This window comes from Hoplias malabaricus, chromosome 1 (assembly GCF_029633855.1).
Source record: "Hoplias malabaricus isolate fHopMal1 chromosome 1, fHopMal1.hap1, whole genome shotgun sequence".
In the NCBI taxonomy this organism is placed as follows: domain Eukaryota; kingdom Metazoa; phylum Chordata; class Actinopteri; order Characiformes; family Erythrinidae; genus Hoplias; species Hoplias malabaricus.
This window is the reverse complement of record NC_089800.1, coordinates 62,543,590-62,569,799: the sequence shown is the minus strand read 5'-3', so window position 1 is coordinate 62,569,799 and position 26,210 is coordinate 62,543,590. Positions and strand designations below refer to the sequence as shown.

The 26,210-nt window shown below is 36.7% G+C and overlaps 2 protein-coding genes across 2 annotated transcripts in view; one reads left to right on the top strand and one right to left on the bottom strand.

Moving 5' to 3' along the window:
* Positions 1-3,662: 3,662 nt before the first annotated feature.
* Positions 3,663-19,385, top strand: LOC136695857 (calpain-1 catalytic subunit-like). Its single transcript, XM_066670028.1, has 22 exons — positions 3,663-3,770; positions 4,565-4,818; positions 5,100-5,169; positions 5,575-5,693; positions 7,254-7,414; positions 8,824-8,998; positions 9,211-9,282; positions 10,095-10,180; positions 11,595-11,669; positions 11,926-12,086; positions 14,060-14,223; positions 14,320-14,331; positions 14,442-14,650; positions 15,564-15,597; positions 15,938-15,994; positions 16,139-16,196; positions 16,293-16,357; positions 16,519-16,587; positions 16,670-16,748; positions 17,397-17,513; positions 17,827-17,879; positions 19,252-19,385. Exons 2-22 carry the CDS (start codon positions 4,582-4,584, stop codon positions 19,276-19,278), a joined length of 2,100 nt encoding a protein of 699 aa, XP_066526125.1. The 5' UTR covers positions 3,663-3,770; positions 4,565-4,581; the 3' UTR covers positions 19,279-19,385.
* The window catches only part of LOC136695841 (connector enhancer of kinase suppressor of ras 3-like), a 58,019-nt gene continuing 51,096 nt past the window's right edge, over positions 19,288-26,210 (bottom strand). Inside the window, exons 23-25 of the mRNA XM_066670027.1 lie at positions 24,890-25,214; positions 21,796-21,986; positions 19,288-21,023 (exon numbers count right to left, since the gene is read on the bottom strand). Coding sequence (XP_066526124.1) covers positions 20,826-21,023; positions 21,796-21,986; positions 24,890-25,214 — 714 coding nt within the window. The 3' untranslated portion in view covers positions 19,288-20,825. The remainder of the gene's footprint in view (positions 21,024-21,795; positions 21,987-24,889; positions 25,215-26,210) is intronic.

The window sequence follows — 26,210 nt, the reverse complement described above, 5'->3', positions numbered from 1 at the left end:
TGGTATAAGATTTATTGCCAAAAAGCATTGCATTGTTACAACAAAGAAATAATCTTCCAAACACCAATTTCCTTACTTTTTGTGCTATGTTTAGATCCCTTACATTGGCACCTGACGATCCCCTTATGCACTATTCAGTTCAGGAAATGTGTTGAGAATTTCTTTAAACAAGCTATAAAATGTAATCAAAATGTAGTTCAGAGGAATATTAATCATCAGTCATCACTCCCTTTTAATGACATTGGAAATGCTAATGTTTGTCCAATGTTAAATATAAAACCGATTTTACGGCGCACGTTTGCCACAAACGAGATAATGCACTGTCGGCTGTTATCAGTTGTCTGGACAGGGTGCTATTGTTGGACCTGAGGGAGTTTGGCATGAAGCCTTTTTTCTGAAGGGAGTTTGGTCTGAGGTCGTTTGCTCTGAAGACGGTTGTTCAGTTACACAGGATTTAACGATGGTTCTCCGGAGACACAAAGTCCTCAAGTGAGGAACGATGCTGTTCTGCCCAATGCCTGAGTAACGCTGAGGTCTGAGGATGTCCTAAAATGTACATTTACTGCAGACGTGTCAAAAAGTCAGTTACCTACCCCCCAAAAAATATTCTTGTGCACAATCAGAAAGTCTTTGGATAACACCATGTTGCTGTGTGGACCTGTTATAGGCAGTTATAAGTGCTCTATTAGTAAATGCTGTAGTCAGTTTCCCATAAGGTGCATAGCTGCAGGTAAAAATTAAGTAGCACTTAACAAAAGTGATAGAATGTGCTGGCAAGTCCAAGCAGGTCATTTTGTGGATATGACTTTATTGATGGGGCGATATAAATGTCCTATCTATAGATATTAAGATTATCTAATCATAATAACAATTTAATAGTGCATCATGTGACCTTTTCTATTTGAGTAGCAATAATAATCAAATCTTTACTGGTGGAGTAAAAGTAATTTAATCACAAGAAGAATCTTGTCACTGAAATGTGTTTCTTTGATGGTATTCAAGCCAAATGTGGAATGTATACTGACTACAATGTGAATATGAGGCCTATAGAAGATTATAATCAGATGATGTGCCAAACCCACGAACATAAAGCTTGGAACATGTTTTTGCAGGTCTGATTTCTCAGTAATGAGGCCTTGACTTTCTATGTATTTGTAATTTGATGTAGCTATACCCGCTGGTTTGGAGTTGGGTTGGGCGTTCATGTTTTGTTTAGGGTTTAATTTCCAAGAAAATCCGGGAGCCAACATAAGAGAGCTGGCACACACGAAATTTGAATAAACATCCTGGAGCACACAAGCTCAATTTAATGTTCTCAGATTCTTTGCTCCTCAATTCACTGGCATATTTTTCCCCTTAAATACTTCACTACCAAATCCTACAACAGAGTGAAAACTACATGACTGCAGCTGTTAAAGTGACTATTCAAATAATGGCCTTATATAGTGGCTCCTCAAACGCTACACATACACTGTATGGCAGGAAGCATGTGGACACACTTTCATCGAATGCGTCGTCTGTCATTTTCTATTTTAGTTTGTTCCTGTAAGTTATGGGAACTTCTGCTCTTCTGAGAAGGCTTTACAAAACTGTTCTCTCATTTCTGTGACAATAAGACAGCATTCACTCACAAGAGCATTAGTGAGGTCATTGGCCATATACTGACCTTACACAATTCTGCTACGGGTGTTTAATATTTGTGGTGCAAGTCTTACTCAGCATTGCATAATTTGAACCAAGAGGCTGTGGCCAAGTGTTGGAATGAGAATTTCCCACTCAAAAGGGTCTAAATCTTCAACGTTGTTATAGCCATAATCTCGCGAATTCTCTACGTTTGAAAATCCGATGGTTACAGTCAGTGTGCCGTTCTTTGGTTTGGCCACCAGGTGTCAGAGTTGAGTTTCGTGGCATTTTTCTTCTATGTGGATGTTAGGATGAGGTATTTTTCTATGAGTTGTAGAGTGTACACAATTTTAATATAGCCATATAAAAGTTCTGTAATTTTGAAGATCCTTTACTTCTACGTGAATATTGAAATGACATGATTTCTCTATGCGCATATGACAATGACACACTCTTAATAGGAAGCGTACAAACGTTCTGTAGCCTCGTGTGGGGCGGAAATGTCACAGTACATAGATCTCCCAGTGGGCACTTTCGCTACACGGAGACCAGTTGAACTAAGTCAGTTTTCCCTGCTTAAATATTAAGTGTATGCAGCTGCTCCAGAGCTTCCATTTCATTGGTGGTTATACAAACGGTTTGTCCAGAGTGGGTGTACTTTAAAGGCAAAGCAAGGCAAGTCTTTTTATAGAGCACCATTCAAACACAATGGCATTTGAAAGTGCGTTACAAAACTGCACAGAAACATTACAGGAGAAGAATTAAAAATGTAAAAGATAAAATAAGAAAACAATGTAATAAAAGAAAAGACATGATTAAATAATTAAAGTAATAATTTAGAATATAAAACACAAGCTGCCTTTACAGAATAAATGAAGAGTATTTAGCACCTTTCCCAACTGATCATTTTGATATGTTTTCATTCATCTTCTATAACTGCTTTATGCTGACTGAAGTGAAAGTATACATCAGGGAATATTTTATATCTGCACTTATCAAGGCACATTTCTTGTATGTATATAACATACATAATTCTGATTCTAAAACAGTGCTGATACTAAGTCTAGGACTGGTGCGCCCCCTCCAGGATGTGTTCTGTTCCAATGATTCTGTGTAGGCTCCGGACCCATCGCGACCCTGAACTAGATAAGCGGTTACAGACAATGAATGAATGAATGAGGACTTGTACATAAAGGATGTGCACTTCAACGACAGTCGCTTACTTTGGCACTTGACGATCCCCTTATGCACTATTCAGTTCAGGAAATGTGTTGAGAATTTCTTTAAACAACCTATAAAAATGTAATGAAAATGTAGTTCTGAGGAATATAAGCAGTCATTGCTCAATTTAACGACATTATTGGAAATGCTAATGTGTGTCCAATGTTAAATATAAAACCAATTTTACGGCGCACGTTTGCCACAAACGAGGGATCTAAGGGAATTTGGTAAAATGCTCTTTTTTTCTAAAGGAGTTTGGTCTGAGGTCGTTTGCTCTGAAGACGGTTGTTCAGTTACACAGGATTTAACGATGGTTTTCCCGAGACACAAAGTTGTCTAGTGAGGAATGATGCTGTTCTGCCCAATGCCTGAGTAACGCTGAGGTCTGAGGATGTCCTAAAATGTACATTTACTGCAGACGTGTCAAAAAGTCAGTTACCTACCCCCCAAAAAGTATTATTGTGCACAATCAGAAAGTCTTTGGATAACACCATGTTGCTGTGCAGACCTGTTATAGGCGTGCTCTATTAGTAAATGCTGTAGTCAGTTTCCCATAAGGTGCATAGCTGCAGGTAAAAATGAAATAGCACTTAACCAAATTGATAGAATGTGCTGGCAAGTCCAAGCATGTCATTTTGTGGATATGACTTTATTGATGGGGCGATATAAATGTCCTATCTATGGATATATTGTGTATCTAGCCATAATCACAATTTAATAGTGCATCATGTGAACTTCTGGAGTTTGGACTAACACTTCCAGTGAACTTGGAGATGGGTGGAGCCTCTTCGGCCCGAGATGTTTTTGTCATTCAAATGCTGAATTACCCGAGGCAGTAAAAGAAAAGGCTGTAACAACAGGTTGAGACTGAGACTTTCACTCTTACACTGAGCTCTCGTTGCTGCCAGTCCTTCACATTCTACAAGGTAAAATTCTATATTTTTTTCTGTGCTACCAATTCTTAAAGTTACTGCTGCTGAATGTGTGACATTAAACTATCTATTGTCAACATATTTTAGAGGCAGATTAGAATAAGCCATAGACTCGCACTAATATATGTACATGAATAGATCTCTGATTAAAAGGTACCACTGTGCATGTTCAAATAGATATTTGCATAAAACGTTACTGCTGTTTCAATAACAGTTTCTGCACGGTACTCTTGAAAATAAAAGGTTTATGTCCTGTATGTATGATTTTTAGTTTGCCTATAACTTTCATATTATGGAAGTATGAGTATATGTTGGAATCTTTATAAATGGTTATCCACATTTCTAAGTCTCACTTACAAAATATGATCCTGAAAGGTTCTCTAAGGAAGCAGTTTTGGATCAACACGGACAGAATTAAGATCTATAGAGATGCCTAAAACATTTTGAGAACATCTGGGACCTTGTTTAAAAATGCTTAAATGCATTAGAAACAATCCTGTAAAAATGTAGTGTTGTAATATTTTGCCTGTCGCCACATGCAAACCTTTGAACACCTCTGGTCAAATTACATTTTGAGCTGTTAGTACACAAACACACCCTCAGCAGAGAATACACGTAATGTGGTATATTTTGGCAATGTTTGTGCATACTTTCTCTGACTTTCTATGTTAAGAATATATACTTTTTTTTGTCATTTTATCCCTAACAAGAAAAATCACCCAAACATTAAAAATTGATTTTGGTTAAATGGATGTATCTCTGTATCCTATTTTTATCTCTTCAAACAGAACATTTTGATCCAGAAATGCCTCCCCCTGGTGTGTGCATGAACATTATAAAGGGCCGTAAGGAAAGTGATGGCGTGGGAACTCTTAACAACCCGGAGAAGTTCCAGGATCAAGACTATGAGCTCTTGCACCAGTATTATTTGGTTAGAGGCTGGAGATATATTGATGACATGTTCCCTCCAGAAAACAGGTCTATTGGTGAAAAATTACTGTCTCCTGAGAAAATGGCTGCAGTGCAGTGGATAAGGCCAACGGTAGGTCTATATGAGCAGAAGGACAGAGTGTATCTTAAAATAGATCTGTTTTAATAATAACATAATTGCAGTGAATGTTTTTTAAGCATTTTAAGTTCTAAAAGATAATACAATGTTATACCACTGAAGTGGAAAGCATAGTATATCTGAATCTTCATATACTGATGTACAGTAGCTTTATCCTTTCAAATGTCTAAAAGGTTTAAACCTACTAAGTGTTTAATTTACTGTATAAATAACACCATTATAAGTTATTTAAGCCAGTGCTGTTTTTATTTCAGAAATTGGTTCAAAATCCTCAACTGGTGGTTGAAGGAGTGTCCAGATTTGACTTTGCCCAGGGAGACGTTGGTAAGTTCAGACAATGCACTGGTCAGGCACATGCCATTTCAGCTTTACCTTTTGCATTTTCATGTTCAGAAAAATGGGCGGCACGGTGGTGCAGCAGGTTAGTGTCACAGTCACACAGCTCCAGGGACCTGGAGGTCGTGGGTTCAAGTCCCGCTCCAGGTGACTGTCTGTGAGGTGTTTGGTGTGTTCTACCTTGCGTCTGCATGGGTTTCCTCCCACGGTTCAAAAAACACACGTTGGTAAATGGATTGGTGACTCAAAAGTGTGAATGTGTGTGTTGCCCTATGAAGGACTGGCGCCCCCTCCAGGGTCTGTTGCTGCCGTGCGCCCATTGATTCCAGGTAGAATGAATGAATGATCAGAAAAATGTGAATTATGTACAGTATATATGCTTTGGGTTTTTAGGAAACTGCTGGTTTCTAGCAGCACTTGGTGCACTGACATTTCAGATACCCATCATGAACAATGTCTTTCCCGGTGGACAATCTTTTCAGAAAGATTATGCTGGAATATTTCACTTCAAGGCAAGTATCGCAGCTTAGAGCACCATCCTTATTAACATATAGCATACAGAGCATAATGTGCACATTTAGTATGCTTAAATTAAAGGAGCAATCTGTAATTGTAATCTGAGTTTCACAAAAACTGAACAAGCAAGAGACGAGTTTAAGAAGTTTGGAGAGTAATAGATAAAAAGAATGTGACATAATCATCATATTTACACAGAAGAGTGTACATAATTTCACTAAAATAGCTACCTAAGCTAGAGAAAAGCAAAAAAATTAATGTGCAGCTTACCTACTGATTTTCCATTCCAAAATAAATGTCATTTTGGGAGGCAAATCTTTGCTTTATAGCCACAAATTTCATATTGAATATTTAGTTCCACTTTAAATGGGTCAGTTTATGAGTCTTATTGGCATTATTTGCTAGCTTCTTACTTACAGTTGTTTAAATTTAAATTTAAACAAACCAATTGTACATCATAGCATTATAAACATCTGCCTACTTAGAGGGGACATCTATGATTGTGGGGAAACGTTGTTCTCTGGTTTGTCTATATTCAGAATCTCCATATCTTTTAAGATGGAAATGTGTGTTTGTGGCTGAAGTTTAACTTGTCTGTAAGTTTTTATTCACGGTTTGAATTACCAAAGAAACTCATTTGTAACTCAGATTGTTTAGATTTGTATCACATTCTGTAATGCAATTTGCCATCTCCCAAATTTAGAGACACTCCACCTTAATTAATCATAAACATTGAAAATAAGTCAATATCACTCACCTATGGAGACCTATGGAGTGAGAATAGAACAATATCTCAGTTCATGACTTTTTTAAAGTTTGGAGGGCTCTCCTTTGTCTAAAAACTCTAGATGCCATTGCCATGATTTACTGTTACCTGTTCAGGAGAAAATTAGCCAACTCTGGATCTGTCTTGTAGTTTTACTCTTTCCAAGCTGCCTCCATTTTTCAAACACAAAGCCAGTATATATTCTCTCATTTTACTCAGTCTCTGGTCATGGGGATTTGTAGAAGTGCACTGGGGCTTTTTAAGTCTCATAACACGTAACATTACCTCTGTTCGCTTGGTAATTTAATGACTATGTTTGAGTCCACTTTTGTGTCTACTGATAACCTGGTGGGTTTGGTCTGTATGTGATTAGAAAGAGAGTAGAATCTCAGACCGAAACTCAAATGAAGCTCCACTCTGGAATGGGCACTTCTCAAAGAGAATATATTAGTTTCAGCACTGCTCACAGGGATGCCAGTGCTTCATTAATCTTTGATAACACACCCTATATTTATCACTGAGTAAACGCAATATATTACAAATTGCTCCTTTAAGTTAATGTTTCATTAAACCTGGATAAACAGACTATAATTTAAAAGTACTATTTGTTTGTTGTGTAGGAATTCGCTTTATAATTTTCAGATTCTGATGTTCAGTTTTTTGGAAAAAATTGGCTATCGATAAAGGCAATGCTCTAGCAGTAAAATCATTGCAGCCTTAAATTTCTCAATAACCATATTTGTTGTGCTTTTTCAATTTTGTTAGACTATAATTTCTTCCTGTTTTACAGTTCTGGAGGTTTGGAAAATGGGTTGATGTTGTGATTGATGACAAACTGCCCACCATCAATGGTCAACTAATTTTTGTGCATGCTCAAAGTCCAACAACTCCTCAGAGTCCAAGAGGACCCATTGAGTTTTGGCCTGCTTTGTTGGAGAAAGCATATGCCAAGTAAGTCTCAATCTGATATTGCTGTAACATGAATCTAAATATGCTGAGAATGCATACATGCACATGTATGGCCGTAGTGGCCACTTAAAGGATTAACTTAATGTATTTCACCTGTGCTGACACGAATGCAGAAAGCTCTTAAAGTTCTAGTTCTTATGTAGATGGTTATGTAGTCCAAACAATGTCTTTAGTGATGGTGAATCCAATTTAAAGCATATTTCAGTTTAAACATGTTTTGCCAGGATTGGCTATGATATCGTGTGTGACATTTGTTTTGATACAGTTTTGCAAACTGAACTGAAGCTATCAGGTAGAAAAACCGGGGAAATGCCAAATCATGTGCCACTTACACAGATCAGCCAAAGTATTATGACCAGTTCTTAGTTTCTGCCATCACTCTCTGTTCTCTTCACTGAACTGACACACAGGAGCACTTATTAAAACAGAATGAGAGAAATATTTCTGTTTTTAATGAGGTGCCACCTGAGGGCCCAAAGGCCACAGCGAGCCAATTTTAGATTTGGGCCTTGTATCTTGCATATAGAGATTGCTCTGGATTCTCTGAATTTTTTTAAATTATATTTTGTACTGGAAATGAAGAAATCCTAGCAATTAAATAGTTAAATACTACTTTATGTCGAGAAAATTATTCTTGAATTGTTGGATGATTTGCCAGCTGTCTTGGCCCCTGCCCAAGGCTCAGCCTGTCTAAGATACTCTTTTTTAAAGCCTGTCATGTCACTGACATGTTGCCAATCAACCTAATTAGTTTTTGTTACATTACATACGTTACCAGTCTTGTGTTAACCTTCTCATCTTTCTTGAAACATGTTGCTGGCATCAAATTCAGAATTAGCAAATATTTTTCAGAAAACATTAACATTTCTCTTTTTAAATGTTTTCTTTGTACTGATAATAATTAAATATAGTGTTTAAAATGATCTGCACATCATTGCATTCTCTTATGGTTTACGTTTCACACAGCATTCCAAAGTTTGGGAAATAGGTGAAGCAAAAAGTTGAGTTTGTCTAATAGAATAATGAATGGATGCAGAGCTTAAAATGTTAATTGAGCATCAAGGATTACCCACGTGAGGGATAAAAACAGGGTCAAAAAAGCAATGAAATTATGCAGAGCAATTGACTGATACAGTGTGTAACTGTAGAACTATTAAGTGCTCGTGATGAGAGGGTGAGAGATGAGATGAGAGAATGTAATGTGAGTGTAGAAACAAGGTAATGGTCATAATGTTATGGCTGATCAGTGTATAAATAGAGTGCATAATTTGCCCAGTTGGCATAGGTAGATCTGGTGGCACCCATAATTCCTTGAGATTCAGACAAGGCAGGTTTCTTCAGATGTCTGATCATATGGCAGAAGTATTTAAATATTTGCACATTTTATACAGAGTTTGTGGCTCCTATGAAGACATGAACAGTGGCAATGTGTCGGAAGCCCTGCTGGACTTCACTGGTGGTGTTCATATGAGAATCAAACCAAGTATATATCCACATGGCCTTTGGGGTCTGATCCACAGAGCAGCCAAAGCCAACTCTTTGATGGGTTGTGGTACTCCTGGACAGGTAAACACACTAACAATAGTTTTTAAATGCAATATCAGCTGGTAAAAACATGTTGTAACTGTATTTATTGTTAGTGTAAATGTGTGCTTTACAGTGAGTAATGCAATACTGTAATGTTTATGCTGTATTCATAAAAATGCCTACTGACATGAAACAATGTATCAACCCAAAAGACTTTATAAGTTCATACCATTTTAATGATTCATTTTCAGGCAGATCTTAACAGAAAGCTGGAGAATGGTCTTGTGGAGGGTCATGCCTATACTTTGACAGGGGTCACGTCGGTGGGTTTCACTGCAATAAATTGAATCTTTCCTAAGCAAACCTCTGTTTAGGGAGGAGGGGTGTGGTTTTGTCATGTATTTGTGATTGGTATTCCTTTAGCTATTTAGTGCGTTAGCTAGCAAACACAGCATAGCTACTAATGTGGCTTCCTAAAAATGTTAGATCTAAAGTTTTGAATATACTCTTCATGCTGTTTTGAACTCATAGGAGTGCAACTAAGCAAGCGAATCCTATTAATCGAATGTTTAAAACTTTACTCTGAGGAAACAGATTTTAAGTGAGATCAAAAAACATAAACACAAAACTTATTATATAGTCTTATTCCACTGTCAAGACAAAAACATTTCTCTGATTGATAAGTGCCTTAAACTAAAACATAACTGTCTAATACAAGTTCTCTTTAAATAATAGTAATACTGCCATCACAGCAATCATAATTCATTATAATTAAGATTCATGGTGATCAGAACCTTTTATTAGGTTTATACAGCAAAGTAAGCAACATAGTAAAAGACAGTAAAATACATGATGTCTTTATCAGCTTGAATGCAGTGCAGAATATTGCACTACAGTACAATAAACTGTAATACAATGCGGCATAATGTACAGTGTAATAGCAATACATTACAGTTTAGTGAAATAAAGTATAGACTTGTTTAAAATAGAGTTTAGTGTCATGCTGTATTGTAATGATAAAATACAATATGGTGTAATACAGGAGATTTTGGTATAATAATTTATAATAGTATCTAATGTGGTTTTGGATGTTGTTCATGTCTTTAATAGAGAATTGTCTGGATATGTATATTAGGTATTGAGCCAAATGAGGCAGGTTGAGCTGGTAAGGCTCTTCAACCCCTGGGGAGGTACAGAGTGGAAGGGAGACTGGAGTGACAAGTAAGAGGTCCTACTCTTTTAAAGCTCTCAGTACAATAATGATTTCAGTAGTACAGTATCAGATCAAAAGATTAGTTCATTTCTGAGTATCAGAAACTTGGTGCATACAGCATTTGAACTTTGTTGGGGCTTTTCTGCTGTAGGTATGAAATCTAGATAAATAAAGCTGAAAAGGCACTGAAATAACCAACATTTTTCCAAATAAATATGTTAATTTAGTCAAAAATATACATGAGTCTTAAGCAGCACAAATGTTATATTTATAGATGTCACAGTTTGTTTAAAAAATTGTTGTCTACAAAAACCAAAGGTAAATCTCAAACCAGCTCATATATATATCATAGCACACTGTCAGAGAAACCCTACAGGTGCATTTATTTTATTATTTTATTAAGGGATCAAAGTGTGTACTTTGAAAATATTTGCACAAGTGTCCCACAGAGTGTACAATAGGTTTCACTGTATTTACTTTTCCAGAAGGAACCTAGCCTTATTTGCATATTTTGGCTTATACTTTTCTTTAAATAGTAAATGAAATATAAGAGTTAATACAGACTGTATAAAATTGATTCAATTTAGAAAACTGTAGGGGAATATGGTACAAAATTTAGTATGGTCTAACGAAATGCACAGAAATAATACCTTGGTGGTTGATGTAGCAGAGTGGGAATACATTTCTTCTTCACATAAAACCATGGGTTGAATTCCTGCTTGTGTATATGTTCACCACTAAGGGTCCCAGGGTAAAATTAATGTATAATAATAATAAATATATTTGGCTTCACCTTGAACATGATTAGAATTTAAATTACTCTCCCAGATGACCTATATGTAAATTAATATTAATTTGGAGGTTATAATTTTAGTGACAGTTTGTTACTTTTAATTTAAACTTCCTTAAATCTCTTTAAAGGAACAAGCAGTCATTTTCTCCAAGATTCTTCTTCACCTTATGATACATTATAGTGACACTTAGTGTCCTGGAGGTTTTAGAGATATGAACCGTTCTATGAAGAATAGACTGGTTAATTCAGGCACCACAAAATCCTTCATTTTATATGGATTACAGTCATTACAAGTTATAGAAAAAACATAGATTTGTGGCGTGCCTGGTTGGTTTGGTTGGTTTTTGTATGTGTATCTTGTGAAGATAGTATTTTTTCTGACCATCACACTATGCATGTATTTAGATTAAAGCTAATTCCTAGACTTGTTTGTCTTTTCTTAAGGCAGGCCCATTCCTGTAGTGTGACCACTCCAATTCTTTCCAGTGAATTATTTGACTTGTAGATCCAGAGCAAGACCAAGACTGAACTAGAGTTTTGCAAGATGGCATGACTCAGCAGGCACATTGCCACCATGTTATTATTCTTTTCTTTTAAGTCAGTCTGATGCCTTTTTTTAATCCTTCCAGCTCTCCCCTGTGGAATACAGTAAGTTTAGAAGAGCGTAAATCCTACTTGAAGGCTGTTGAAGATGGCGAATTCTGGTAGGAGTAAAGCATGTACTCAAAATATATTTTCAGCTACTTTTCAAAATCATTGTTATGTTATGACACATGAAGATTAACTCTAAATGAACAGCTGATTAGGGCACGCCTGGTGTGAATTAATTAAAATATTAAGGCATGTATTATCATGTATGGTTCAAGTTCACCTATCACTCTAATGTTTTGTCTTTAGTCCTTTCTGGGAATTGTAATATAACAGTGACCGTATATAGGTCTTGATTGATTTTGCATTCAGGATGTCAGTTGAGGATTTCTGCAAATCTTTTGATGTGCTGGACATCTGCAGTCTTTGCCCTGATTTCTTGGACAGTTCCTCTAAATGCCATTGGACTACTACATTGCATGAAAGCCAGTGGCTTGCTGGATCCTCAGCTGGTGGCCGCATGCAGTGTAAAGGTAGACGCTCTGTTGTTCAGATGCTTTGTATTACAGACAGGGGCATTGTAGTGGGGTGAAAAGTGAGACTGAGTTATCAGGGCCCCATGTGAGTGGAGGGTTCTTGAGGAGTCTGGAATATTGTTTTCCTTTAAACATTAATATCATTTAAAGACCACAACATTTAATGTTTAGGGTAAATAAATCAGTTGATTGGTGGATTGAGTTGTGTGTACTAGCTTACATATAGTGTCTGAGGAAAGGCGCATCAATCCGTGCTATGGAAGATGATACACAAGAAAGCTAAATTCAATTTTTAGTTACATTTACTTACTCTAGTTCATTAATGTATGTGGTTTTAAATGGCAATACATTAAGGTTATCCCAAGGTTGTTAATGAGAAAAGGCATTTTACTTTTTACTCAACTTCATTTTAGCCATTTACAATAGTTCCTAATGATTTTTCTATATTTAACTCTTTTTGGTTGATGTCCTGCATTGTGATTGGTCACATCACTGACTCTTGAGGAGTATCATTTTATTTTAGACCAGGAATGCTTCAGAAATGTGTCATAAAAAATTAATCAACTTTGCTAATAGATGCTATATGTACTAATACTAACCCTGCATTTGTAGAAGTTACTGTTCAGTTGTTGTTCTGAAGTTGTTTGTTTGAGGCATAATTTTATACTAGGGGTCGGCAATTAATCAAAAATTAATCGAAATCAGCAATATATTCTTATCTATATCTTTTTATTCTGTTATGTCCCCACTGTGAGTTCATGTACTGTCCCTTTTTAAAACCATGTTACCAAGCTGTAGTCACGTGATTCTGCCCCTATCTGCCACATGGAAACAACCTAAACGCAGAGGCCAGCCAAGAGAATTAAGCAGCTAGAACCAAAGAAAAATAAAGAGTCTGTGGTTTGGACGTGCTGTGTTTTAACTGTAATTGAGACAACACTGAACAAAAAGAAGTCAAATGGAAATGCTGAGGAAAAAAAACACACCAGATATAAACAGTGCATATAAACATATAACATATAAACAGATATTTACAGTAAAAGCCTCGTCACTGAACTATGAGGGTCAAAAATACAAAAACTAAATAATCATTCATTAATCGTAATTGTGGTAAAATGTACAACTAATCGTGATATTGATTTGTGCTCATATCGCCCAGGACTAATTTATACCAATTATATTGGATTGTGCTTGGTACAGAGTGATAAAATGTCATACTATAACCATCTTTAGTAGAATTCCTGGTCTGTGTTTCCTCATTGTCTCTGTTTTGTTTTGTTCTTGTCTCGTCTCTTGTCTACAACTTTGTGCAAGTTATGCGTTCCCACCTGTGCCTCCTTTGTGGTCCTGCCCTCTCATTATGTGTCCCAGGTGTTCATTGTCTGTGCTCTGGTGCATATATACTCCCTTTGTATCAGCATTCATGTGTATGGTCTTGTGTGTGTGCATTTTTTTTGTGCCCCACACACACATACACACAAAAAACACACACACTTCATGTGTGTGTGTGTGTGTGTCAGCCAGTCCATCCATCTGTCAGCACATCAGTTCATAGTTGGATTCCGTTCGTTCATGTGGAGTCCTGTAACTTTGGTTGTAACCTATGTTTTCCGCAGTCTTTTGGAATTTGTTGCATGTCTTGTTTTGTCTTTTGATTAAGATGATTAATTACCTTTACTCCTACTGTGAGATTTTACAGCATACACCCCAAATCATTTTGCACTGGACCTGGTGCTCCACAGTCAAAGTAACCTCAAAGTAGCACATCAACAAAACACAACTGAAAACTGATATCTATTAGTGACTTAATATAAATGGCTAAAATTAACTGAGTAAAATGAAGATTTAATATAATAAGTTACCACTCAATTCTTATAATGATCCTATTGTTTAGGGACAATAATGTTTTATTTGTATTGCAGTAATGAGAAAAAGAGTCTTAGATGATAATGCTTTACAACTTGTTTCAGACACTTTCTGGACAAACCCTCAGTTTCGAGTGAAGATTGCTAAGATGTACAAAGCCTGTGATGACACGGAAGGTCCAAACATACTTGTGTCTCTCATGCAAAAACCAGATAAGAGGAATAGACGCCTCATCAGAAAACTTAATATTGGCTTCAGCATTTTTAAGGTCAGTTATGTTAACTTTCCATTAGATATAATTCCAAACGTTAATATGGCGTCTACTCCGTAGATGGTTGTAATAACTCTTGTGTTAATCTTTCAGGTGCCATCAGAGGTCAGTGCAGCTCAGTGATTTTGCTGGATGATTATATCATATATTCAGCCTATTTTAACAGCTACTGATCCTGTAAGTAAACCTCAGACCATTGCTCTTTATTAATGTAGATCAAAGCAGGTAGAGGGAAGTTCCCAGCCTCCTTCTTTGACACCAATCCCCCTGTGGCCTACACCAAGGAGATGTATGATTCACGTGAAATGATGGACTGTTTCACACTGGAAGCAGGAGATTACCTCATTGTGCCCTACACTTTCCAACCCAACGAATCAGCCTCCTTCGTTCTGGGAATCCTCTCAAAGATGGAGACTCATGCTGTGTATGAGCAATGCAAAATATTTTACCTGAAAGTTTAGCACTTTCCAATTACCTTTTGTTACTATGGTCTGGGGCGGCACTGTGGTGCAGCAGGTAGTGTCGCAGTCACATAGCTCCAGGGGCCTGGAGGTTGTGGGTTCGATTCCCGCTCCAGGTGACTGTCTGTGAGGAGTTGGGGTGTTCTCCCTGTGTCTGTGTGGGTTTCCTCTGGGTGCTCCGGTTTCCTCCCACAATCCAAAAACACACGTTGGTAGGTGGATTGGCGACGATGTGTGTGTGTGTGTGTGTGTGTGTGTGTGTGTGTGTGTGTGTGTGTGTGTGTGTGTGTGTGTGTGTGTGTGTGTGTTGCCCTGTGAAGGACTGGCGCCCCCTCCAGGGTGTATTCCTGCCTTGCGCCCAATGATTCCAGGTAGGCTCTGGACCCACCGCAACCCTGAACTGGATAAGCGGTTACAGATAATGAAATGAATGATGACTATGGTCTGAAAGAGCTGAACTCATTGAACATTAATGTTTACTGTTGAAAGGGTTTTCAGAGAGAACTGTTTAAGACTCATGTTAAACAAAAAATATTTTGTACAACTACTTCCACCACCATTGCCACTGCTACAAATACAACAACAACAACAACAAACTACTACTAATGTTATTGCTACTGCTTGTACTTGTACTACTACTGCTACAGACATTATTCAGGAAAAAACATAATCTAAATTTGCTTTAGCGGAACAATACACTTATAAAGATGAAGATTATTTTTGAGTGGTAAGATAAAAGAACAATTTTTGATTACCTAAAAAACCTTGATTTTGATCATTTAAAGCATTTATTCTGTTTTGTTGTATGTAACAGACACTCTTACATGCACAGATGAAATGATCTCCTAAAATAAATCTTTTTTTCTTATCTTTCAGTGAGACATCAAACTTCAGCACGGACTTCAGTAAGGTATTTCTACACTAATAGTCACTTGACAATAATAGTTTATCTCTCCTCTCATTACAATACAGTAAAACCCTATATAACATTAGAATTAATACAAAGAATCCAAGATGGAATTTAACAATTCCATCACCATGTTATTAACTTTAATGTATAGGGCTGAATGTATAAACGAGACACTGGAACACAACAGGAACTGTTAACACAAGGCGTCTTCAAGAAAAGGAGAGATCTACACACATCACATCACAGTGCCTAATAGATCTTTTCTACAGATAACTCAGACTTTTGCAGTGTCATTTAGAAAATTACCAGATCAAACTAAATGTTCTGTGTTTCAATGCAGATGAACATTAGTGACAGCAGCCAGAGGATTCCATTCAACCGGCAAGTTTCAGACCAGGTAAATGTTCTTTGTTATTTTGTAACAAAGATTTTCAATGGAATTCATAATTGACCTGAATAATCTTAGGTTTTTTAGATAGTGATTCATATTAAACTTTGACTTTGGAGCCAGTATCTAAAACTTAGTGTGTATCTGGTTTAGTACAGAGACATCAGTGCGGAGCAGCTTCAGAGAATTCTAAATGAGATGTTTGTGGGAGGTTAGTCCAGTTTTGTCCATTATATTTGGTTCCTCATAAACTGTAGAAAACAAACTGTAATTCAGGTTTTTGTTTCATCTGTTGCTGTAATTCCAGGTGATGAAAAAACCACAGGAGGCTTCAGCTTGGAAGCTTGCAGTAGTATAATTGCATTGATGGATGTATCCTTTCCTCCTCAACATTTATTACATTCAAAATCCTGAGTAAAATGTAGTGCTTATTCACATTCAGGACAAAGTCTTCTCACCTAAGCTGGATAAGACTCTGTTATTGCTGAAGAAAACCCATGAGATCAAGGTGCTTCTTAACAGTTATGTAAAAGCTCTCAGTTACTGGAACTCTTGATGCTGCCGAACTGTCTCTGCTGATACGTAAAGTTGGTCTGTACAAAGTAAGTTTGAGTTTGGGATGCAGGCCTTAAATCTGTGTCGAGGGTTTCTTTGACATGCCTTAACCTTCATTTGTTTGTACAGGAAATCTTCTTCCGCATGGACGAGAACAGAGATGGCATTATGTCTCTGATTGAACTGAAGCATGCAGTAGAAGGCACAGGTTAATTTCATTCATTCATTCATTCATTTATTCATTCACTATGAACATGTCCAGTCCACTCAGCATTACACAGAATACACCAAACTCCTCACAGTGACCTGTTGACCGTTGAACCCCCAGGCCTTTATATATAGACCCTAGAAGTGTTTACTACCTACTGTTTAAAAAATAGGTATAATCCACGTGTTATGCTTATGTGCTCAATATGTGAACCTTATGCAAAAATATTATACATATATGTGTAAAAATGTATACACATACATCGCGGTCGGTCCAGAGCCTACCTGGAATCATTGGGCACAAGGTGAACTACACCCTGGAGGGGGAACCAGTCCTTCACAGGGCAACACACACACACACACACAGAGAATTTTGAGTCACCAATCCACCTACCAACGTGTGTTTTTGGACTGTGGGAGGAAACCGGAGCACCCAGAGGAAACCCACACAGACAACACACCAACTCCTCACAGACAGTCACCCGGAGCGGGAATCGAACCCACAACCTCCAGGTCCCTGGAGCTGTGTGACTGCGCCACCGTGCCGCCCCGTATACACATACATTTCTTTTTAAATATATATCTAGTCCTTTGTAAGATGAGGGCCTATATTTCACCTGATAGAGGTCACTGCTCTGTGTTGATCCAGGTTTGCGGGTCAGTGATGGTTTGCTGAAACTTATGGCTTTTCGCTACGGGGACTCCACTGGACGAATCACCATGGAGCACTTCATTTGTCTGGCTCTCCGGATGAACTGCATGGCCAGTAAGTAGACTGATTTTTTAATTCCAAACACAAACGCGTTTTTTAAAAATACATATACTGTATGACAGAATGTTTGTGGACGACGTCTCATCCAACATATCCTCTGACTGGCAGTGCCTTTTATTTTTGGATATTATCACTGCGCTCTTGAATGCATGTGCCTACAATAGGTGCACCTTTAAAAAGCTGTATTCACAAATTATAAGCTGTCTACAAACATTGAGGTTTAGTACAACTTTCTACTGGACCTGTAGATTTAGTGGTTGTAATGTCCAGTTTTTACTTCATCAACGTTTGTTTCTGTTTTGACAAGAAATATTCAGAAAACTTGCTGATGGACCAGAGATGATCCTTAAAGAAGAAGAGGTACTTTTCTGCAGCTTTTTATACAGTGTATATGTTACCAATTTTCTGCATGATTCAGTGTTGGAAATGTAAAGTCATTCAGAGTGGTTTTACGTGAAATGGTTGTTGTAGAGACTTTACAGTGACAATAACCAAGGCAAGACACTCTAAAAATGCAATACATTTAAATCAGAAACCTATTTCTGTTTATTAAATATAAACAAATGTACAAATTGATGTACATTCGTATGGAGACAGAGCTATTTACCACTTGGTCACGTGACTTATTCTTTTAATTATACTTTTTAATTGTTTGTTCGGATGCAAACTGTTGCAATATTTCAAGTGGAATATTTGCCCATTCTTGATGAATACAAGGCTTGAGCTGCTCAACAGTCCGTGGTCCCCACTGTCTGATAAATTTTCAGTAGGAGATAGATCTGGACATCTGGCAGGCCAGTCAAGCACACACACTTCAAATTTATAAAGCCAGACTGCAGAAAATCATTCAGCAGTCACATCATAATTAAACATAAAGTTCCAGTGACAGCCATACATGACTGTGTCTTAGCACTGGCCCCACCATGCTTGACAGAGAAGTGTGGAAGCTTCATACATTATCCTTTCTGTTCCTTCTGCATTTTGTCTTCTCCCATCAATTTATCTAGGCTTCATCAGTTTAGTGAATCTTGTTCGAGTAATATGTGTGTTTTTCCAGATTTTCTTTCCTAGCGAAGTGTAATATCTAGGTATTCTGTGCTTAAGTGTTACCAGAGGTTTGCATCACTATTTGGAAATGACCACATTGGTGTTTTGGCCACTTCTAAAATATGTCCATGTTAGGTTTAGTTTGTACTTTCAACTTGCGATCCATAAATATGCCAGTGTAAGTGAAGAAGACCATAATTAGGATAAAAATACCAACAACAGGTCCCAAATGCAAATTTAGCACTTGGAATCAAGTCACCTTTTTGTCTCCTTTTATTTGTCAGGATATGATGAGGAAACAGGCCATACCTGGTTATAAAACTGCTTGTCAGTTGGTAACTATTCTGAGAATGGAGGGAATATGTAAAAATGCCTGTAATTCCTAAATGGTTACTGCAGTATTTTGGTTGAAACTGGAAAGTCTTCAGTCATATCTTCATTCATTGTTTGTAACCCTTATCCAGTTCAGGGTTATGTTGGGTCCGGAGCCCACCCGGAATCACTGGGCGCCAGTCCTTCATCTATCACATTTTTTGCAAATCCTTTGTGGTGGTGTACAGAGGCTAAATCGTTAAAATCGTGTAGCTGGACCAGTGTATATATTTACATATCTGTATTAAGATATTTTTAAATATCAGTATGATGTTCCTACATTTCATAAACTGTTTGTGCTTTCTTGTTGCAGTGGCTGCATCTCACCATGTATTCCTGAAGAAGAGATGGGAGGAGTTAATTCAGCATCGAAAAATTTGTTTAGACAGAATATCGGCTAAGAGGGGAATATTTCTGTTTTGAGTTGTTTATCTTGTAAAAGCAATACTGGTAATTAGATTACAGATTCTGGTCTTGTTTAATAGTCTGTTTCATAAAGTGATGGTATTGATTTGGTTTACAACTCTGAATTACTTTACCTACCTGAGTTTTCCACGCTTTAAACAATGAAGGGTTCCACCTTTGTAATTAAGATTCCTTCTAAACTTAAACTTCACTTTTAACACTACACTGAACAAAGGACACACACGTATCCTAACTATGCAATGTAGCACTCTACATAAATAATTGATTTTGAAGGAAAAGAGGAGAAAAACAAGCATTTGTAGCATATAAAATACATCATCTGAGAATTCATCTCGAGTCTGCCAACTAGTGGCAGTACTTAAAAAAACAAACAAAAAAAAAAACAAGCAAGCTTTCAATCCTTTGAAAAATTACATAACATCATCAGTCATCCAGATAAAATATAAAGATTAGAAAGTGGAGCGAGGAGCTAATATTTTTGTTATTACTAATATTGATTATGTGGCATAATTAAAAAATGGTAATTTTCAAATGTGTGTAAACATGTAGATTTTTTTCTGAAATATGCAGCAGTCTCAGCCCAGACTTTACTCTAGATGCTGGAAACATTGATTGCATTCAGTAATATTCATAAGTATCAACAAATTTGCATTATAACTGAGTTTAAATGTACAGAGAACCAAATCATAAAACCATGTGAATTTGAGCACAAATGTTTATTCTCTTCTTTCACTGAACCTGAAAGATGTGACAATCAAATCAGTGACATTTGTGAAGAGTAACAAAAAATTAAAAATGTAAAACTGTACATGGTTCAAAATCGGTTCAGTCATTAAAAAGACATCTATTTACAATCAAACACAAAAATAAACAATCTATACAAACAGGTCACAGGACTCTGTTACCCTTTTTGCTTAAATGTAAATACAGTAGGCAGGGTCTATGCAGTCAAGTTTCATACTTTGAAAGGTTCACATGGTGTGAATTAATGCAGTAAATTGATGCAGTGCTAGTCTACAACAAAGAGTAAAAACTTGAGCAGTGAACTGCTAACAGATTAATAACACACACTATGATTACGGCAGTATAAAAAAAATGACCATTGCTTAGTAAAGTCACATCATGCATTTTTATCCAGCGAAAGGAAATTGTTCAAAGAAATGATGACCCTTTAATGTAACGGTTGTAAATCAACTATAATATTAAACAATACACCAGCAGAGGCTAATGCAGTGTACTGTCGGATACTTGCACTACAGGCAGTTACAGACAAGAAATAAAGAAACAATAAATACACTAAAAATTTTGTCCTTCAGTTTTAAAAATGGTGGATATTAAAAAAAGAAATACCATAAAATGTTTAAGTATTGAACCTAAGCAATAAATAAAATTGTGTTAAAAATCCATTAGTCTGGCTGTGCCTACATGATTTAATTACTCTGTAAAATACATACTGCCCGTCTAAACACTGGTCTCTGTTAAAGGTGGAGCTGCTGCTGTTAAACCATTGGGCTCATGAGGCTCAGTCGAAGCTGGACGGCGAATATGCATTTCTTGCAGCAGCATGGTGTTGTTCTCCTTCCACCGCCTGAATTTACTGGCAGTCAGGGAAGAGTCAGCCAGTATCTGATTCAGAGTCAGTACATCTGCTTCTTTAGCCTAGAGCAGAGACAAAGAACGTCATTAAGAGATTCATGAAAGTGACATACAGCTCATTAGATCAATTAAACTTGTCTTAAAACAAAGCTGGTCAGGTCACAAAATACTTAAAATTGCACAGCAAAAATGGTAATGGAATAATGACACTGGAAATTAACCTTACATTTCTCTCGAGGGGATTGTTGTAGGAAAATTATTGTCCACCATTTGTAGATTATTGATTTTTTTTCAAAGTCATTTAAGTATTATTTTTAATGGCTGGTGACTTATTTAAAAAAAAGAATGTGCACATTTTTGCTTTTTTCAACAAAGGTCAAAACAAACAACATTATCCACCAATTGAACTGAACTACACACACACACACACACACACAGGCAATGTCATGGCTGAGTATTTCACTCTGAAACTGCAGTGTTCCAAAGACAGCTGCTAATGGATTCAGACAGTTAGCTTAACTTACATCCCAAATCTAAGGAACCAATCCTGTGAGTTCATGGGCTGAGGTTCCCAAATTGCAGGCCAGTGGCAGAGGGGTGGGTGGAGATAGATGTTATTTAATATTAATCAGTCTGAACATACTGAATGGAGGTGAAGTTATGTGTAAAGTACTTTTAATGTGTTAGGGAATTTTTCTTGAAAATGGATAAGAATAAATGTATTATAAAGTTATTACTCAAGCACAAGTTAAACGTAAACTGAACAGATCTAAGATGTTTTTGCTTAAGATGATATTTTGTAGTGCAGTTTAATGATTTGAAATAAAAGGCTAACCTTCAGGGTGCTATTGAGTGTTCTGATGAGGTGAAGCTTCTCGTTGACTGTATGGTTTTTGCTACGCTTTACGAAGGATGCTCTGAATTCCCGTTTAGACGATGGCCTACGCTCGCCAGTAGGAGACAGACTTGCTCTTTTCAAATTTTTGTACAATTTCTCCATCTCATCAGCAGCATTTTCCTCTGCGTCTAAACAGAACAAAAAAATTGATTCTTTGTCACACTACAACACACTGCACTACATGGACACATTATTTCTGGCTCAAAATGATAACCAATAATAAATACATAGACATGTAAGTCAATACCTATGCCATATTACCTCCCTTTTGTTTATAAAACTTCTAGTGCATATTGCTATAAAAGGCAATCATTATTTTTTTACTCAGAAAACAAACAAAACAAAAGCAGGAAACACAACATTATACAAAGCCTCTGACAATGATATTAATGTAATTAACACTTCCATTTTGTTTACCCTACTGACATTTCAGGACTCCTTTCCATCCTTTAATCTTCTCAATGAAAATAAAACTGTTCTAAGAAGCTTTGCTGACATTTAGTTCCTCTTCAAACAGACACCATCATTAACACAACCAACTACACAAACTCACCTCAGCTGCCTCACAAATATATTTCTCAAGTGTATCTACAAAACACATTTCCTGAAAAGAAGGACACTGTGCAAAATGTAAGTAAAAACAAAAGTGGTCAGGCAATATGCAAATCATTTAAACAATATGTAATTTAATAAGTACAAAACAAGGATTTATTATATTAATTGATGCCAGCAAAACATTCTGAAAACAGGTAACATTGTATAATGCTACAAAATAATAATAATAAGAGGCTCATCATCCCCAGTACATCTGTTTATATCTATGTATATATAATTATTATTTTTTTGTTGTAAGACAAGGCCAATTCACATTATGCATGGATTACAACAGCATGGTTCTTTATTTAAAAAAAAAAAAAAAAAAAAAAAAAACTGGGTCCAGACAGGTCCAGACCTTTCACCCACTGAAAACCACTGGTGAATTTTGAAATTTAAACCACAGCTAGAATTCAACAAGAACAAATGGGAAAACATTTTCATTTTCAAAATAACAGAAATTGTTCTTGTCAGTTCCCAAACGTATACAATGTGTTGTTAAAAGTAGGGGTGAAACAACAAAGCAGTAAATAAGAACCTGTCCCACCTTTTTGGAATGTGTTTCTGGCATCACATTTACAACGAGTCAGCAACAATATTTCAGTTTCAACTTTTAAAAATTGTCTGGACTATTTTTAAATACATATAAGGATTGAATGATTTGCATGAGTGCATTGTGCATTTATTTACAGTCTGCCTCATGTCCCAACATTTGTGCAAATGGGGTTTGTAGAATAACTAAAAGAGATATAAGATCCACATGCAAAAGGACAGGGAAAGTCAAAGAAAAAAAGTTAATAGTTTTCCAAAATTAATAAAATTCAAATAAAATATACAGGTGCTGGTCATAAAATCAGAATATCATGAAAAAATTTATTTATTTCAGTAATTCCAGACTGGACTGCTGCTGATTGGTCCAAAGTTATTTCTCTGATGAAAGTAAATTTTGGATTTCCTTTGGAAATCAAGGCCCCAGAGTCTGGGGGAAGAGAGGAGAGGAGAGGAACAGAATCCACGTTGCTTGAGGTCCAGTGTAAAGTTTCCACAGTCATTGATGGTTTGGGGTGCCATGTCATCTGCTGGTGTTGGTCCACTGTGTTTTCTGAGGTCCAAGGTCATCACAGCTGTCTACCAGGAAGTTTTATAGCACTCCATGCTTCCTGCTGCTGACCAACTTTATGGAGATGCAGATTTCATTTTCCAACAAGACTTGGCACCTGCACACTGTGCCAAAGCTACCAGTACCTGGTTTAAGGACCATGCTATCCCTGTTCTTAATTGGCCAGCAAACTCACCTGACCTTAACCCCATAGAAAATGGGTTATTGTGAAGAGGAAGATGCAATACACCAGACCCAACAATGCAGAAGAGCTGAAGGCCACTATCAGAGCAACCATCAGGGCTCTCATATAACACCTGAGCAGTGCCACAGACTGATCGACTCCATGCCACGCCGCATTGCTGCAGTAATTCAGGCAAAAGGAGCCCCAACTAAGTGCTGTACATGTTCATACTTTTCAGTTGGCCAGCATTTCTAAAAATTCTTTTTTTGTATTGGTCTTAAGTAATATTCTAATTTTCTGAGATACTGAATTTGGGGTTTTCATTATTTGTCAGTTATAATCATCAAATTAAAAGAAATAAACACTTGAAATATATCAGTCTGTGTGTAATCAATGAGTATAAAATACAATTACAATGTTCAAATAATTTCCCTGCACCTGTTTTTTGTAAAGTCTCCTGAAAACAATAGAAACTTTAATAAAAGCAAAGCATGTCTCAGTCTCCTGTTTTTATTTTATTTTTTTTACCTGTGTTTTGGTTGTATGTCTTCATGAGTAATCGTTAGCTAATTGTATGTACAGCACTTTGGTCAACGCAGGTTGTGTAAAGAGTGCTTTATAAATAAATTTACTTACATACTGTTATTAGTAATTAAGACTATATACAGATACTGCCTACATGGCATGATGTTTTAAGATGATTAATTAGTGATTAGTGATACTGAAAGTGTTTTGATGCATTTCTATCACTATCACTGTCCTTGTAAGAGTACGTGAATGATGCAATAGCTATTAGTGTCCCTCGTCTGAATATTTTCTGCAAACTGCAATTCTGTTGTCTTCTGCCAAAAGTGTGAAGAACATCTGCACTGCAGAGTATGACTAATACAGTCAGTGCTAGTGCAAGTAAAAATAGGATGGAAATCTGTAAACACTGATGATATTTCCAGTTTCCAGTAACTGCTCATTACAAAACACTGACATATAACTCTATACTGGCAACTGAAATATTGTCAACCCACAGCAGAGTTTTCCAATTAATATACCATGAGGTATATCAGTTTTCTCATACAGAGGAGTATAATATGCTTGCTTTGATTTTCAAATCAAATGTAATGGTGTTGGGGACACTTTAACAGACCATGCATACTTACTGCAGTCCTTTGTAGTCAAATTCTCCCTTGAGTGGGATATCGTCTGGTCTAGGGGTCCCATCCTGTCCCCTGTGGCCAGAGGGTCCTGAGATGGGGCGGGAGCATCACTGCACCGTGATGCTTCCTGTGACCTTGGAGTATGTACCTGAGCAGAACACACTATAGTCTCTGCAGTAGCAGGGCTGGCTTGAGAGACGAGGTCCAGCCAGGACTGCCGGTTCTTTGCCAGAGATGACATGGAGCTATGGGAGGTCATGGTGCTGACCGGAGAGGATGGTGTTGCCTCGCTGGGTACAGGAGATGAATAAGGAGGAGGCAGGCTTCCCTAGAAAATCAACAAACAGAGAAGGTCAAAAATATGTCAACAGCCTCACCACATACATAAAACAACAAATGGGTTACAGTTGTGGTGAAATTGCAGCACTTTCCACAATGAGGTAAGTTTTAGATTATGTTTTTATAAAGAAGCTGTTGAACAAGCTTACAGAATTGAAATCAAGTAAAGCATGATTTCACACAGACAATTTGGTTCTCATAAGTGGTAGCCAAAGCCAGGGCATAAGTGAACCTCAAAATGTTATTTAAATGTACAGGCGCTGGTCATAAAATAAGAATATCATGAAAAAGTTGATTTATTTCAGTATTTCCATTCAGAAAGTGAAACTTCTATATTATACTCATTCATTACACACAGACTGATCTATTTCAAGTGTTTATTTCTTTCAATTTGATGATTATAACTGACAACTAATGAAAACCCCAAATTCAGTATCTCAGAAAATTAGAATATTACTGAAGACCAATACAAAAATAATTTTTAGAAACGCTGGCCAACTGAAAGGTGTGAACACGAAAGGTATGAGCATGTACAGCAGACAGATGTACAGAACTAGACTGAGAGACCATCTAAAAGGCCTTTGCAAGTGTTCTGAGTTAATTCGCTGATTAGAGTGCAGCACCAGGTGTCTTCAATATTGAACCTTTTCACAATATTCTAATTTTCTGAGATTCTGAATTTGGAGTTTTTATTAGTTGTCAGTTATTACCATAAAATTAAATGAAAAAACACTTGAAATATATCAGTCATTGTGTAATGAATGAGTATAATATAGAAGTTTCACATTTTTTTGAATGGAATTACTGAAATAAATCAACTTTATCATGATATTCTAATTTTATGATCAGCACCTGTATATAGTGCTTAGTGTAAAACCCATATTTCTTTATAATCAAGCTTATAATAGCAGAATAAAATAAAATAGTAAGGAAAAAAGCAGGGGTAAATATAGGATAAAGACTTTTTAGATAAAGATTTTCAGTA